This window comes from Sus scrofa, chromosome 10 (assembly GCF_000003025.6).
Source record: "Sus scrofa isolate TJ Tabasco breed Duroc chromosome 10, Sscrofa11.1, whole genome shotgun sequence".
In the NCBI taxonomy this organism is placed as follows: domain Eukaryota; kingdom Metazoa; phylum Chordata; class Mammalia; order Artiodactyla; family Suidae; genus Sus; species Sus scrofa.
In genome coordinates, this window is record NC_010452.4 from 59,188,083 (window position 1) to 59,205,918 (window position 17,836).

Genomic DNA, 17,836 nt, shown 5'->3' on the forward strand with positions numbered 1-17,836 from the left:
GCTGCCTCTTCTCCTTTAAAAGAGCGCCTCGCCTCCTGCTGGACTCCCCTCCTGCCAGCAGGGGCGCTGTGGAGCCCACCCGCAGGGCCCTTCCTTGGCTCCTCGGCTACATCGGCTCCTTGGAGGGGTTGAGAATTAGAAGTTTCACCCAAAGGTGTCATCTGACTTGGCTGGAAGCAATACGGAGCAGTGGTTAGTTGGTTGGGCAGTTAACCTCTTGATAACTAGTGACTACCTTCTACTACTTTCTTTAGTTACTACCTGTAGCTTCTGTGCTTTATGTGTAGCTCACCAGGGCAGGCCCCAAGGGAGGCCACACCTGTTAGCGGCTGCCAGCTAATCGAGGTAGGCTCAGGAAAGACCCAGCTCCCCTGGGGAAGAGGTAGATGGTAGGGTCTCGTTACTCTAGGTGTGGTCTTGGACCAGCCGCACCTGCATCTCTTGGGAGCTTGTTAGAGATGCAGAATCTCAGGCCCCATCCCAGGCCTTTTGAATTGTGCCCTGCAGTTTAAGGAGATGCCCAGGTGTTTCCTCGGCCCCTTGGAGTTTGAGAACCACTGCCCGAGGGGTCGTCCTGGCGTCTCAGTCACACCACGGATGTGTTCTCTTCCAGAGCAAGCATTTTATCTGTATCCCTCACCATTTCTTCTCTTCATTGTACTTTTTTGCTCCATGAGGTCACAGGTGTCACTCAACATGGCAATTGGATGTAGAAAAGGACTTATAAGTTCACAAGGCCCGCTTTACCAGAAAGCCCTTTGGTTAGCATAAGATTTGTCACCATGTAACAGGCTTGGGTTTTCAAGCCAGCCACTAAGAAGTCTAGATATTATTCCCAAGGACTTCCCTCCCACTAGGAGACTGTTTTCACGGGGACTTGGCTGTGGTCAAGGACTGACTGCAAACAGGGGACAAGGGTTGCCTAAATTTTTTTTTGCCTATAGCCTGATGAAATGTGTCTCCTACATGTGTTTCCTTTTGCTCAATAAACGTAGATGCCACTCGGAGTAATAAAATACACATCCAGTTTTTACAGCTTTATTGGGGTATGTTGGTTTACAAAGAACTGCACATATTTAATGTGTGCAATTTGATGAGTTTGGACATATCCAAACACCCGTGATACCGTAACCACAATCAGAGTAAAAGAGATATTCAGTACCTCTGAGTGTCTTGGTGTCCTTTTGGTTTGGTTTTGGTTTTGGTAAGAACACTTAACATGAGATCTACTCCCTCTTAAAAATGAAAAAGTGCACACGATTGGATTGTTAACTAGGCATGACCTTGTACAGCAGGTCTCTAGAAAATATTCATTGAGCATAACTGAAACTTTATATCCACCGAATAACAACCCTCCATTTCCCCGACTCCCAGGCCCTTGGCAACCACTACCATACTCTTTCTGTGAGTCTGACTATTTCAGAGACTTTTGAGAAGTGGAACCCTACAGGATTTGTCTTTGTGTGACTGGCTTATTTCACGTAGCATTATGTCCTTCTGATTTATCCATGTCGTAACAAATGACAGGATTTCCTTTTTTTTTTTTTTTAAGGCTGAAGAGTATTCCACTGAATGTAACTATCACATTTTCTTTACACAATCTTTTTTTCTTTTTTTTTTTTTTTTGTCTTTTTCTAGGGCCGCACCCACCCAAGCTAGGGGTCGAATCGGAGCTGTTGCTGCCAGCCTACACCACAGCTCACGGCAATGATGGATCCTTAACCCACTGAGCAAGGCCAGGGATCGAACCCGAAACCTCATAGTTCCTAGTCAGATTCGCTAACCACCGAGCCACGACAGGAACTCCCACATTCATTTTTAAAAGCTATTTACACATGTCTTTTCTTAATCAATTCTGCTTGCTAGTTCCATGAAAAGGGGCCACATTCTTTGAGCTGGGGAACCATTGCTCTAAGTGGTCTTGAAGCTTCAAGCTGCCTGCAGTATCTTAATCAAGAGATAGACCTTAGTACCTATTTCCATTCAGCTGTGAGTTTTTGAAAAAATTGTTTATTAAGCGTTAATGTAAGCATTGACCTATCATAAAAACGTAGGGTCTCTGGGGTAATGGTGTGTAGCTGGGTTATAGTTATCTATTTGCGTAACATGATTTAGCGGGGTACAGTGTCTGTGGTAGGAAGGGTAGAGGGAGGAGATTGGAAAGAAGGAACATTGGCTAATTTGTAACAGGGAAACAAATCTGACTCTAAATTGGATCTTTTTTTTTTTTTTTTCTTTTACGCTGTAACAATTACATTCTATTGCCTTTGCTACAAGTTAATCACTAAGGGGTGTTTCCTATAGCTGAAAGTATACATAATCACCCATCTCCGGGAACCCCCACCTTCCATTTCTGAGCTTAAGCTAAAATGCCTTTGTTTAAATCACAGGAAACATCCTGACAGGCCCACCTGTGACTGGCTGCAGGGAAGAAGAAATTAACGCATCCCCTCCGGAGTCTGGCCAGAACCAGGAAATATTTGCAAACACTTAAGGCCTTTTTCACTTCACCTCCTCACCTACTCTTTGCTCTAGAAAAGAAACTAGCATCCAAAGCCAGGCAGGACAGTTTCTTGGGACACCAGTCCACCATCTCTCTGCCGGCCGGCTTTCCAAATAAAGTCATTATTCTTTGCCCCCAAAACTTGTCCCTGGCTTTCCTGGCCTGTCCTGCGGTGAGCAGTATCAGCTTGGACTAGGGTAACATAATGACACTACCTTCAGTCTTAGAAGTTTCCAGTTTGGATTTAGTCAAGTCCCCAGTCACAAGCGCTCTATCAATAGATTTCTTCCATTTAGATCTACGTATTTTTACCCTGCAACTTTTTCAGTTACAACGGTACTTAGAGACCAAGAATTCAGAGAAACTCAACTTGGAACCAAGCTTTCAAATTGCTGTATCACAAAAATAAACAACCCACTAAATCACATTGATGTACCAAAGATAAACACTTTGCTGACAAGAGTCTCTTTGTTTTGATCTCACCCTGTTAATTTTATTCCTTTGTGTATGTCTTATATGCTCATCAGTAGGTAGAATACAAGCCGATAATTTCCAAATATATAAATATTCATATATTAGGAATGTTTGTATGCTCAAAAACATTTTATCAAAAGGGTGCACAATCAAAACTGTTTGGAGATCAGTGAACTAGATTAATGATCTCTTGCTGACTTTTGTCAACACATGGATCAGAAAAGCCCTTCTCTTGCCATTATTTAAAGCAGTGTCATGCTGCTACATTCTCTAGGCCTGCGTCATCCTTGTTCACGTTCGTATTTGAGCTTGTTAATTTAACACCAGACTTGGAAAGAACAGGAAAATGTGGCTTTCATAACCACCCTAACAAATTTTTTTTGTCTTTTTTTTTGTATTTTCTAGGGCTGCACCTGGAACATATAGAGGTTCCAGGCAAGGGGTCTAATCAGAGCTATAGCTGCCGGCCTACACCACAGGAGCAAGTGGAGGGCTGAGTTTTCAGCCCTCATCTTGCTGGACATGTGGGCGGCCACAGAGTGGACAGCTGGGAGCCCAAGCAGGGGAGCAGGTCAGGAGGGACCCAAGAAACATCGTGGTCCCACCGTGTTACATTTCCCGCTGGCCCAGGAGGCCTCAGTGAAAACTCACAGTTTTCTTCCAAAGCGATGAAATAAGCCCACCTACGACTCTGCACTTGGCTGGGTTTCTGCGGCCGCTTCCTCATTTGCTGGGCTGTGGGGGGTGAGAACGCCCCGGGCTCTGGCCCTCACACGAGTTTCTTCCCCTTCTGAGGCTGTTTCCTCGTGGCTGAGGCAGAAGCCATGCCCGCTCCCACCTACCTCATGCACCTGTTGAGACTGAACGGGAATTCACTGTCGGCGCTTCAGTCCCTGAACCTCTCTGCACCCGTGTTGGAGAGACCGGGCCCCGACTGTGCCCCTGAGCTGCTCCGGCTCGTCTGCCGGCAAAGGGTCCAGAGGAAGAGCCCCTTCCAGCCAGGCTCTGTGCCGGGTTTAATCTCCATCACGAGGACCAGCTGCTGTGGGGCCCGGCCTCATTTCCCGTCTCCACGTGGAGCATCCAACCCGGGAGATCTTTAGGAAGGACCGTGCTGACACATGGGGTAGATTTGGTGTGCCTGTGCCTTTGAGGCATTTGGCCAAAGCTTTTCTTTTTCTTTCTTTTTTCCCTCTGAGGCGTTGAAAGCTTCTCAGGACACATCAGGCTGTATCCTGAAGCTCGCAGCTTCCCCAGGGCGGTTTGCTAACGACTTGGTATTTTGTGCTACATTCTTACAGCAGATACAAGATTTTAAAGTCATGAGTGGAGGGCATGGGGGTTTGAGAACATTTTGGCTTTTTCCCCACATCCAGAGGCTCTGTTCCCACGCTGCCTCTCCCTCACCACGTGACCTGGGCCACAGACCAGAGTCCAGCTTCACTCCTCCTGTCCTGTCTGGGGGATGGTGACGGAGAGTCATGAGTGCGCTGACAGAGGGACAATGCGTGGGAGGCAGCCTTCTAGGGGGCCCCCTCGGGTCCCCACATCCTGCTTCCCACAGCCTCGGGAAATCCTCTCTTCTAGTTGTAGAATGTGGCAGAAGCCATGGGGTACCACTGGCAAGATTAGGCTAGAAAATGCCTGTGCTTTCCATCCTGGGTACTTTCGTGTTCCCTCGCTGTCTGTCTGTCTGTCTCTCCCTCTAGCATCACTGATACTGTCAGAAGCTCTGGAAGAGTCCCACATGGTCTAGCCAGGAACGAGGCCCGCCAACGATCCCATGAGTAGACTGATAAGCACATCCTTCGGTCCCAGCCGAGTCCTGAGATGTCCCAGCCCACGGCAGCTTAGGGGCAGCCTGTGGCCAGAAGCACCCAGCTAGGCCACAGCCCGAGTCCTGACCCACAAACACTGCGGGATAGTCGATGTTTGCCGTTCAAAGTCTTAGTTTTAAGTATTTTGCTACACACGGCCAATCGATAACAAATATACACTACACACAGTGGCTTCCACAGCAAAAACGTACTGTCTTGTGGTTCCGGAGGCAAGAAGTCTGAGATCAAGGTGTCAGTAGCCGTGACGGGGGCTGTGAGGCCGAGAGTCTGGTCCCTGCTCCCCTGAGGGACGCTGGTGACTTTTCTGGCAATCTTTGGCCTCTTTGACTTGTAGATCTCTGCTTTGATCTTCAAATGCTGTCCTCACTGTGTGTCTGTCTGTGTTCAAATTTCCATTTATTTATTTATTTATTTATTTATTTTTTTGTCTTTTGTCTTTTTTTTGTCTGTTGTTGTTATTGCTGTTGTTGCTATTTCTTGGGCCGCTCCCGCGGCATATGGAGGTTCCCAGGCTAGGGGTCTAATCGGAGCTGTAGCCACCGGCCTACACCAGAGCCACAGCAACGCGGGATCCGAGCCGCGTCTGCGACCTACACCACAGCTCACGGCAACGCCGGATCATTAACCTACTGAGCAAGGGCAGGGACCGAACCCGCAACCTTATGGTTCCTAGTCGGATTCGTTAACCACTGCGTCACGACGGGAACTCCCATTTTTTTTTTTAAATAAGAGCACCAGTCATATTGGATTAGGGCCCTCTAAAAACCCCGTTTCCAAAGAAGGTCACATTTTGAGGTAGTATAGTTAGCACCTCACTATATGGATTTTGGGGGACACAATTCAACCCAGAACAGCCACTTATAATTGGTATGGCTGGGGGAAGTCACTTCACCTCTCTGTCCCTCAGTTTCCTCATCTATAAAATTGAGATATAATAGTACTTATAGGATAAGTTTGTCACAAGGATGGAATTTTTAAGAGTTTGTCATAAGGATGGAATTTTAAAAATTAGAGTTGATTTATAGTGTAATGCCAATTTCTGCTATACAGCAAAGTGACCCAGCCATACATATATATATGTATGTATATATACATTCTCTTTCTTATGTTATCTTCCATCATGCTCCATCCCAAGAGACTGGACATAGTTCCCTGTGCTGTACAGTAGGACCTCATTGCTTGTCCATTCGAAATGTCATAGTTTGCATCTACTAACCCCAAACTCCCCATCCATCCCACTCCCTCCCCCTCCCCTTTGACAACCACAATGAGTCAGATTGTTTAAAACAGGCTGGCACATAGCGCTGTGTTGTCATGTGAGTTCATCCATCTCCTGTAATGCCTCTGCCCATCATGGTCCTGGACACAAACGGCAGGCTGGGTGGGGACCTGTCTAGTCCCCAATGGCTCCTTCAGCACCCAGGCTGTTCTCTGGGTCCTTCCCTGCTTTATGGGGAACCACCTCCTTGTCTCCCTCCACCACCACGTAGAATACAGAGGATTTTGATAAAAGGTTCAGTGAGTTTCAGCAGGTGCAGTGGGAGCGTTTGGGAGGGCCGGGAATGACGGAAGGGTAGTCAGATGAGAGAAGTACCATAGGCTGGGAGGCTTGGGCTGGAGCTGGTTCTTGGCTGTCTCAGAGGAAGGCAGCTTATGGCTTATAGTTACACTCTAGATGATTCCTTGGAAGCCATGGAGCTTTGAAGCTCAAGATGGCATGATGACGAGGCTGCCTACTTGCATATTTGCGAATCACTGGAGGCATCTTTTCAAGAGAGATCCTGATGCAGTTGGGCCTTAGTATTTTTGAAATGTTCCCAAGCTGATTCCCAAGGCATGAGAAACAGATGGAGATGCTGCTTTGAGTCTCTGTCCACTCAAAGCGTGGTCCAGGGGTCAGGGATATCACCGGGGAGCTTGTTAGGAATGCAGAAGCTCTGGCCCCACCCCAGACCTGCTGACTCAGAATCTGCTCGTTAGCAAGACCAGGGAGAAGGAGTGAGAAGCCCTGGGATGCAGCTTTAGGAGCAATGGCAGCCTGGGTGCAGCGCTGAGGGGGCGGAGCTCCTTTTTGGAAAAGTGGGACTCATCTGAGCCACAGAGGTGCAAAGTCCTCCCCACTCTCGGTGCCCTTGAGACATCCGTTCACTGTAGGGATTACCGTGCAGATACAAGACAGTTTGAATGACTCACCTCTGAGTTAGTTTTCTCTCCTCCCCCAGGGGCACCATGTGGCAAGCACCTTGGGCCAGTGGGTACAGATTCAGCTGTTTTCTTTGTCCCTGCTGGGGGACAGCTGGCCCTCATTAGAGGGGTCACTCAGGGTGCCCTTCTGCGTGGTCACAGCCAGGGTGGCTGGTGGCACAGCATCTCGTGTGAGCTTTTCTCCATGAGCTGATAGAAACAGCTCAACCCAGCAAGTCCCACAGAAATAGACCCTGATGCCCTCAAGAAAAAATATAATGTTGAAGTGAAGCAATGTTATAGGGAGGAGAAAGGGTGGGCAAGAGGAAAAGGGCTCATAAGTTGACCAAGAACCGCATTTTCCTGGCCACTAAGTCTCTCGGGCCAGTCTGTGCCGCCGCCGCCGCCGGGAACATATTAGGAAGGTGAGCTCATGCTGAACACAGTTCCTCCCGGGGGCAGGGCTGGAAGAGAACCGGAGATCTGAGACATTTTCTTGAAAATAAATCAGCAGCTTTGAAGGGGCTCAGGAGGAGAATGGCAGATGGCGGGGAAGTCTGCCTGTCAGGGATGGAACTCCGTGTGTATGAACAGAACTTTCCAGAGATTTAATGCGAGCAAGAGAGCAGACTAACTTAAAACACCAAACAAAAAGCCAGTGGTGTTGGGATTATTGTCTGCCTCTCTGATTCGAGGTCAGATCCAGCTTCTGTGACGTTTCTCCACACAGGCGGGTTAAACAGCAATGCTTCCTTCTCTCTGCGTTCCTCATGTCTTGAACTATGTGTACGGTGTGGCTGAGCTATTAAGAGAAATTTCTCTTGGCGATGCAGAAGGGACCTTAGGAATGGTGAAGTTACAAAATGCGAACTGATTTGATTGTGTCCCCGCTCCACTCAATTAATTATCAGTGGCCCCAATGACTTTCTAAATAGTGAAGTCTAGATTGCTTAGTCTGGAATTCACGGACTTGCGTGAAATCCTGGGGGCAATACAGTGGGATGGCCTTTGGTATCAGACCAGCTGAACTTGAAATGCTGCTGAACTTGGGTAAATTGCTGGACTTTTGGGGGTTTGGGCAGTAAGAGCATCTTCTTGTTGAGCCGGTGGTTAAATGAGATACTGAATGGGGTGCACTTAGCACAGTATCTAGAACACAGAAAACAGTCAATACATGGTATTATTAGTAGTACTAGTTATTGCTGATGATGATAACAAGGCTCCTAAAGCCTTCCTCTCTTTCTCTCTCTCTCCCTGCTGTGCCTATGCCCCACTTTCGAGCCTAAGGAAACAGTCCCACTCCATCTACACACCACGCCTCCAGCCTCCACGGTCTTGCCTACACTGTTCACTAAATCCTTCTTGTCCAAACTCTACACTTCCTTCCAGGATCAATGCTAGGGGTCCCAGCCTTGGAGGGTAAAGTCCATATTGGATTATCCTTGGTTTTCTCAGTCTGGATGACAGCCCTTGCTCAAAACATGTTAAATGAATAAATGAGTGGATGAACAAAAGAAAGCTTATGATAGGGTCCATGGATGGAACCAGGTGGGGGGTAGATCAGGGAGGGCTTGTGAGTTCTGTGGATCCTAAGGTCTAATATCACTGTTGCTGCTGGACCAGAAGGGGAGGCAAACCCTCCTTGGGGTTCTCGTATAGGACAAGGGAGGCCAGCACATTTTTCTGCAGCTCTGATGCCCAGTGAGGTCTGTAAAGTGCTTTTAAATATCCCAAGCCTTAGTGATGGCTTCTGGAAGGTAATGCTTCTCTCCTCCTCTCACATCTCTAAACAAAAGAGGCCATGGGAACTCCCCCTGGAACCTGGGACCTCATAACAAGCACTCTCAGCTGGAAGCTCCCTCCAGCCTTGAAAATCTGAGAAAAGTTCCAGTTGTCCCACGGCTCACAGCCCAGTACTCCCAGGTCTGTGGGACACACACAAACAAGCAGTCCCCTTATATGGCACCTCTGTCCAAAGCAGATGTATAAAGAAGCACCTTTTCCCCTGTGTCACGGTGTATGCTTTGGCATAGAGGGCGTGGACTGGAAATCAGCCCCCACCACTAGTCCCCTCGGCTGCAAGGTCTTGCGTGGTGGGTGCACAATGAAAATCAACAAAGGGAAATCTCGCTGCAGTGGAGGAGTTCCTGCTGTGGTGCAACGGGATCAGTGGCATCTTGGGAGGGGACGCAGGTTCAATCCCTGGCCTGGCATGGTAGGTTGAGGATCCTGAGTTGCTGCTGCTGTGGCCTAGGTCACAACTGCAGCTCAGATCTGATCCCTGGCCTGGGAACTCCATATGCTGTGAGGTGGCCAAAAAAGAAAACAAAGGAAAGAAAAAAGAAAAAAGCCAAAAAACAATAAACAAACCCAATCAACTAACCAAACAAACAACACAAAAGAAAGCTTTGCTGCAGTGGAGTCAGGAGGGGAGAAGGGGGAGCTCTCATGCACATACCCTTGGCCATCAATACAAATCCCAACAGGAAGAGGCGTACTTTGCATTTCCCCTGGGAAGTGACTCTGCTACCACCAGCAGGAGGAAGAAAGATTTTCTCCCTGCCTGGCAACAGCTCAGCCAATGAGTGACTGTTACAACTCAGCCAATGGGAAGCTGCTACCCTTCTAACTCCGTTTCCTTCAATGGACTTTTTGTTTATAACATCCCCTCTAAACATCCCTTCTCCACTATAAGTTTCCTCCCCTTTGCTTTACATGTGGTTTGCCATACTTGTGTGTCCTGAACTGCAATTCTTTGCTGCTCCCAAATCAACCTGATTTGCTGATAAAATAGCAGGGTGTTCCATTGTTTCGAGATAACAACATGCACACACAGACACACACACTCTGCTATGAAGAGATCAGGTAGTTGGAGTGCTCTTTTGAGAGTTACATATTCTGGGGGGTCAACACAGGTTTTGCCATCAAATACGTAAAAAAAAAAAGAGGTTCCTTTTTCTAGGTCTTTCTTGAACTGGAGAACACTGGCACGGCTAAGTACGTATATATCCCCAAGACCACAAATGGTCCAGCCAAATGGCTTGGTATGCCTGTGAATTGAGGACATTCTGTTTTTAGAAACGTTCTTTGTGGAATAGAATTTTGTTATAGTTGTCCTCCTAGGGGGCATGGAGAGCCAGGAGAATCTGGAAGAATTTGAGTTCACATGATTTGTATCTCTTTTTGTTATCAAGCTCTCAGCCTGCTGTGATCAGGTATGGTTCTTTTCTGGATGGACAGTTCTGTATCTACAGAGGAAGGCTTTCATTTAACTCTTGTATTATCAACCCCTTAAATGTGTTATGGCCAATGACAGAACATCCCAAGAGACCAAACTTTATCTGAAAAGTCTAATAAATTTGGGTGTGAATTTCAGTGTGTGTTGAACATTTTTGGAGCCACAGGGAGGTTCAGTCCAAGTTCGAGGGCTAGAAGTGCCAGCCTGGAGAAATGTGACTGAGAAAATGTGACCTTAAACATTTCAACGCTAAGGCCCCAGTAAATACAAACTTCCTGTTAGGATCAATTTTAGACGTCTGTGCCTTTGCTTTGGCTAAATTTTCAGTCACAGCTGGTGAGCCCTCTCTTTGACGAATCCTTACAAACAGTTTTCGAAAGTGTTTGGGTTGCTGGAGTCTGCATTAACAATGCCACATAGACACCCACTGCATGATTCCTTTGCTATGACCTACCTCCCAAGTAAGGCCTGGGTTGAGAGAAGCCATATCAGCAAAGAAAGAACTTAGACATAAGATAGCAGATGGTGTATACATACCCTGTCTCTTTGGGGCTCACATCTTTCCACCAAGGCCCCTGCTGTTTTCACCAGATATCAGCTGTGTGGGATAGTGTTAATTCTTCATTTTTACAAAGCCACATCCAATTCAATGTTTCCCTCTACAAAACTTACTACTTTGATTGGAAGAATTATCTGGTCATCAGACCTAATCCTCACAATATGTCTGATGAGCTGTGAGCTTTAACATCCTTCTCCAACCGAACCAAATCAAACCAAACCACCCCCCGACAGCATTCAGCCTCTGCTTGAGAAAGAATCTTCCCCTGAGCACCGAAAATTCTAAGGTGGTGCCAAAGCAATGGACGTGTGTGGGCATGTACTACTCAGAGAGGTCTTCCTGGAAATCAGTGTTGGCTTTTCCTCTGAACAACGCAAGAATATCGAGTGAGTGCTGAGTTCCTGGGCCCAACTCCAGCCACCTTCTGCAGCAGCAATGGTAAGAGGGAGCCTGGGCACCCACCACACACCTCAACTCCAAGGGGTTCCCACCCTGTCCCAATCCCTGGCATTCCTGCCCACTGGGCTGGTGACATGAAGTATTTAGGGGAACTTAAGAGTTTCTAGGGACTCAAGTCAAACTCCTTCCTTCAAATTCAAACTTTAGGAAGAAAGTTATTGAAACACCACATCTTTTTATGGAGGAAACAAACCACATACTTCTGAAGGTGATTAATTGTCTTTATTGGAGGAAAACAAGAAGTCATCAATCTCATTATCATTATGATAGAAATCTTGATATGTGTACATGATTGTCAAGGCAGAGAATCATTTGCTACACAGGCCCGTTAACAATTTTGCAGTGCCGCAAACCTATGTGGGGTAAACTTCTTGCAGAGTTTATTACATGCATGGAATAAATGTAGTTTCCCTTCTTTTGGACAAGCATGTTTTTACGGAAAAAGTGAACCAATTGCAAGCCTGGTAATAATAGACACAGGGACATTCCTGGGTTCAACGATGTAAGCTTTTGGAAAATGCGCTCACTGTTAGGAGAGCTGCAAGAAGGACTATGACATTATGTATGGTGACCAGAGCCAATTTAGAAATTGTTCCAAATTTTATTCTGGACAGAATATACCTTTTATCTTCCAATCTGAACGTGGGGCTAAGATAAATGTCCTTTGAAACATGCTGCCTGTCTTTCAAAACAAAGGCGCTGCTGCAGTGTTGCAGCAAGCAGCCTTTTTGTTCCAGTCAAAATGTTTTTGCTTTTGTAACATGTCAAAAGCCAGGCTGTCAGCCCTGCCCCAGTGCTTCTGCTCCCCCAAGTGCAAGGCTACCTCCAGGGTCCCCGGGGACCTCAGTCTGTCCAGATTAAGGTTTTCCTTAATTTATCAGGTGTTTGGGGCTTTTGAGTCCCTGGTGATGTCTTATCTCTATGATTAAAGCCTCAAAGACTCCTTTCATTTTCTTTTTTTCCTGTCCATAAGAAAATAAAATCACCTCAAAGTAAAATGAGTTGGTAAATCATCAGAAGACATAATCATCATATGAGAAGTTCCCTGGAGACCAAAAGGTTAAAAATGGATATGGCGAATGCAGAAGCGGCATTAGTACAAAGGGGGAAATGCGCTAGTTAGTCCCTTTGGTGTAGAGAGATACAGACACTGAGAAGCCATTCCACATTTTGTCCACGAAACCAGACCTGGCAGCCACATGCTGCACGGTTGGCTGCCAAATGCACAGCCTTTGGGTTTGCAGAAGCGGAGGCCCCCGAAGCCACAAGCCTAGTGGCTCCTGCTCAGGTGGCAGGGAAGGTGGGAAGGGCTGACATTCCTTCCCGTTGGTGCAGAGCAGGAGGCAGGCCAGGCTGTGGCCAGCATGCAGGGCCGACTTCACAGTGGGGCTGGGCTCCTGTGCCCACACCTGGGCTTCAGATGGCGATGCACTGGGACCACAATGAAGGTTGGGGCTGAAGGGGGCTTGGGGCTCTGTCTTCCTCTTCTCCTCCCTGCCTGCTGGCCGATGTAGAGGTTTCCAAGCTGTCTCACCTGCTGACTAGTTTTCTTGGCATCTCCAGGAAACAAGCCCTCCTTTTAGAAATCTGCCCAATTCGCCTTTCCTATCTCAACATCTTCAACCCTGAAAACCAAAGAACTGGAACACTTTTTGGTCAGTGCCAGGTACACTTGCAGCCCCACCCTAGGACCAGGTGCCCCTTAAGAGAGTGGTGGGTTACATACAGGTATATACAATTTTTTAAAAAAACAAACTGAACAGTGTTTGGTCTGGAATGTGTTTAAGGAAAAGGCCAACTTTGCAGAGTGTGAGTGGACAGAACAGGGAAGCAGTGCTGTTTCAGAAGAACATGCAAAGGTTTCGTGCATCAGAAGACTTGGAGGACTTCATTTCTTTCGCCAGAATGACTGTGCCACCCAGGGAAAGAGTACATCTCATTTCTGTTTATGGATATGGGAGGAGCTGCCCTTGCTGGACCTTGCTGTGCCTTCTCACCTCCAGAGGAAACCCAGCATGAGCTTGTGGGTATCCTGTGAAGTTGAGAGTCTTACGGGAGAAGTACAGTGGCCATAGCCTCTTTCTCCTGCCTCCAGCCCCAGAGCAATGCTTCCAGGGCAGTTTCTCCAGGGTGAAGAATCGACACCGGCCCCCAGGCTCCAAAGCCTTAGAATGCTGAGTTATCTCCACTGGGATATGGTCTTTTGTGTTTAAAATTGTCAAACCCCATGTTGCTTATCAGATTCAGCTGTCACTCCTCCAGAGAGAGGGGTCACCCCTCCATTTTAGGAGGGGTCACTTGGGTTCCCTTCCTCTGTCCTTGGTGTTTTTGGCCTTTGTTCGAAAGGGAGGAGTCCCACCCTCCCACCCACAATCCACCCAGGATATGCTGGACACCCAAGGAGAAGAAAGGGCAGGATGAGTTTAGTGCTGGGCAGGTAAACTGAGTCTCAGGGTCATACACCAAATGCCTTTCATTAGTTCATGCTTCCTAAATGCCAGAGTCTTGCCTGTTGAGCCTTGAGCCTGACTGCCCAGTTCCCTGGACGCTATGCTAAGAGCTAGCTGCAGTGGGACCTTCTCAAAGGTCATAAGCCCCCGTGCCAAGGGGAGGCTTCTCCCTGCTCCTGAAGAGAAGTTTTAGATACCACTGGAATCACTGCCACGATCAAGAATACTAAGCCATGCTTGATTTTTCAGGTTTTTTTTTGGGGGGGGTACTGTTTTCTGCATAGTTCTTTCCTTTAAAAAGGAAACACTAAGGTGTCATTAGCTTTTCTATCCTCCTATGGATTCAGGGGCAGTAGGAGGTGGTGGAAAGTGCCTCCTGTAATAGCCACGTGCAGCCCTGGAGTTGCTGTCCATCTATCTGGGCATCCGCTTAAAGGTCTTCAGGGGTTGTGTGCATGTCACGTGGGCACGCCCCGCCCCTCTCAGCTCTAGCTGCCTTCACCCGACCCAACACAGCAGACCCCCAAGTGCTCGCTGTGGGAGGCCAGCCTCCAGGGACCCCTGGTTAAGGGTATAAGCTGCTGGTCTGGTGGGGCCACGTGTGGGCACACACTCACTGTCTCAGACAGGTGCTAGCTTCTCTGATGGTCTGCCTGACGGGATGGAGATCAGGAACACGAGGGAGGGACAGAGAAGCCAGTGAGGGACAGATGATTGGAGGACACTGTTTCAAACAAGAAAAACTACCCACTGGCTCTGAGAAGGTGACGAGACCAAAGGGAGAGGGAAAGAAGAAAGTGATGAAGCCCATGGTCCGCCCTTAGCTTCAGCCTCACCCAATGGACTGGAGGGCACACGTCAGCTGGGTGCCCGTGTGAAATGGTCAGCTTCTGTTGGTGAAATGTGACATCAGTGAGGGTCCTAGGACTTTGCCACTCCACTTGGCAGGCCCTACCAAAAAGCACATTCTGAGTTCTCTTCCCGTGTTGTGATCAACGTGTAAAAGATACCAAATACAGTTGAAAGGGAACCTCTGTTCTTTTGCCACCAAGGCTTTCTCAACAGAGCGAAAGTTCTTCCATGCGGGAACTGTTCACTCCTCTTCCTAAAACAACAGCAAAGCACCTAAGGCTAGTGGCATCCAGACATTCACCTGATGTCAAGTTCAACAGTGTATGTTTGGACTGAAATCAGTCACAATGTCCTCCTACCATGTTCTTGAGACCTGACATGTTACAGGCAAAGCATGGCCAAGAGCTGATCCAAACCGCACAGAGGCACCTGCAACCAGCCCTGTCTTCCAGGGCTTCTGCACTTTCCAGGGGAGACATACTTTCAAAATTTAATTGCGAGAACATGCACCCCACACATCGGCTCCAGAAAATAATCGAATCACCCACAAATGTGGCTTTAGCCATTGCTTTCCAAGGGCAAAGGACCATGTACAGCGATAGCACACAGTGCAAGGAGCTGATAACTATTCAGGCACACATCCTAAGTATCAAATTCAGGCAAATTACCCCTCCTCCCCCATAACATCTAACGGCTTGTTTTCTCACACTGAAGAAACTCCAATCTTCCAATACACTTGTTAGTAAATAAGCAACATTCTAATAAATCCCTTGGAGACATGTTAGTTTCCTGATACTCTTTGTAATTTTTCTGCCCCTGTCCTCCTGAAGACGGGTGATTGATGCATATCCAACTCAGACAACGCTTGCTTCTTGACTGGGTCTACCTTTCAAGGATTTTTACAGGTTTTGAAGAGTAATAGCTTGATTTTCACTCTGGATGCAAGAGTGGCAGATGCTAAATGGGCTTCCTGTCAACTGTCAAAAGAGGCTGAGGGCCCGAGGCATGTGGACACGGGGTAGACCAGATGCCTATCTTCCTAGCTGCTCTTATGCACACCTGCACTGCTGTCCTAAAGAGAGGCAGAAGGGAGCTGCTGAGCCTAATAACCCTGTGTGTGTGATTGTGAGTGTGTGAGTGGTGTGTGTGTGTGTGTGTTGAGGGGGCCATCACTGGACATTTGGCCTGGACCAAGGCAAAGCTGTGGGAGTGACAAAGACGGCCGGACTGACGGAATCCACCAAGTCTGGTCAACAGTGGGGGAAAGGTGTGAGGACAACAGCCAGGAAAGTGGCTGGGCCATCAGGTAGACATACAGAGACACAGCGCAGGCCTGAGGCCGACTGTGCAGATGCAGACTCAGGGCACAGCATGGGCAAAAGGGCCAAGGGAGGGCTTTTGCAAGTGGGCCTTTGGGGCCATCCACTCGCCTCTACACGAGAGCATCCTTGAAGCTCCTGGAAAAGAGGCTTTCCCTGGGTTTCATGCAATGCTCGCTCTAATGCTTGCTCTATCCCTCACACCAAACCACCAGGTGGTGAACAATGTGGCTGGTGTGCCTGGGCCATTGCCTGTTTCAAAGTCCTACATCCCAGGAAAGCTCTCAGTCCAGGCAGAGTGGGACCTCTGCCGACCCCACCATCAGAGGTCTTTGGTTTCTGGATCCCCTCGGTCAGAGGGATGGCTTTCAGCCCCAGCTGGGCCTGACTTGGGGTGGTCTCTGGCCATCCCTGCAGTGGCCAGTGTCCTGCCTGCTGGGCAGGTCACCTCTCCTCAGCACCCCGGATAACTGGAGGCTTCTCCGAGGCCATGTCCTTTCCTCCCCGGATCACTCTCCTCTAAGAACGGGCTAAACGTGTGCAGAAACAACTTATGTGAGCTAGAGGCCAGTTTCAGGGATAAGATTAGAAATGCATTTGTTAAAAACAGAGAGGTCCATTTGCAAACCGCAGAGCTGAGAGCAGGGCTTTCACGCGTCACCCCCCTCGTGACAAATGAGAGCTGTGTGGGAAATTCACTCCAAACCAAATGGCGTCTTGCTCCTTCTGTCAGGGAGGCTCTTAAATCTCTGCTGGGGGGCTGTGAGTATGGGGGGGGGCATTTCCTTCCCAGCAAGTCTAGCCTTTCATCTTGGGGGAGCAGGCTTAACTTCTGACCGCTGATGGGCTGATGGCAAGAGGCCCAGAGGGTCTCCAGTTGGTGAGGGGTTTGCTGGAGGAGCTGCCAGGAGAGGTTTTCTGCAGGCGTCCTCCCCCAGCCCCTTGCCCCCCACCCCGGGGAGAAGACACGTCTACAAAAAGCTGTCTTCTCCAAGAGCGGCCCTTCCAAGGAAGAAGGGCAGAGAAAGAGAAGGAACTGAAGTCAAGTCTTCCCCTCAGAGACGGATTCTCCAACGCTCCTCTTCTTTGAATATTTTAAAAAATAGTCTTACATTTCCTCTGGAGGAAAAAAAAAACAAAAAACATCCCTTCAAGTTGAACATAAAATTCCACTAGCGCCAAGCCAAAGAGATAGGTCACGGAACTATGAAGTCTAGCTCGAGAGGACGTTATTTCTAAAAAGAAAAAAAAAAAAATCCTAATGCACAATATTTACCGATACTTAAATAATCCAGTTGAAACCTTTTTTTTTTTTCTTGTCATGAATGAAAAAATACAACATAGACGGTTCCCTCTACTGAGAAGAGCGGAAATGACAGGGCTTGGGCAGAGGACTCCGAAGGTCCGTCCCGCTAGAGCTTTGCAAGATTCCTTTGTACAGCACCAGATCCTATTAAATCAGCTCCCTTGAGTCAGTACAGTTTGTGAGAAATGAACACTTCAGAATTGCAGTATAAAATATGGCCATAAAAAAACCCGCCGTCTTCCAGTCCTGTGCAGGGAGGCACACCATGCAAGGTGGGATCGCTCTGGAGGGGCTGGTGGCGCTGGGGGCCCCCGGGGGCGCCTCCTTCCCTGGCCCCGCCCCTTGGGCCCCACCTCCGGGGGCCAGTCACTTGCTTCCAGAGTGCACCGTCGTCACAGTGGTGGGCCTGGGTCTTCGATCCGCTCCCGCTCCTGAGACCCCCGACGAGGAGGACATGAAACTACAGAGCGTGGAGGGTGCCCGACCTGCAGGGGGACAGTGGACACAAGGGGTTCAAAGCTCAGAAGGGTTTACACACTTCCTGTTCTTGCTGCCAGGGTTCACGGTGGTGAGGAGCCGGGCCAAGGCTTTATGCACTCGACTCTAAAGCTTCACCGACTCATAGGAAACATTTGCTACGTATCCAAATCCTTG

General features: G+C 48.3%; 1 protein-coding gene across 9 annotated transcripts in view; it reads right to left on the reverse strand.

The window, feature by feature from the left end:
* CAMK1D (calcium/calmodulin dependent protein kinase ID) overlaps positions 11,459–17,836 on the reverse strand; it is a 430,651-nt gene continuing 424,273 nt past the window's right edge. For 8 of the 9 annotated variants that reach the window (XM_021063979.1, XM_021063982.1, XM_021063978.1 and 5 more), the window contains exon 11: positions 11,459–17,667. In XM_021063979.1, coding sequence (XP_020919638.1) covers positions 17,549–17,667 — 119 coding nt within the window. In that variant the 3' untranslated portion in view covers positions 11,459–17,548. 9 annotated transcript variants of the gene reach the window in all.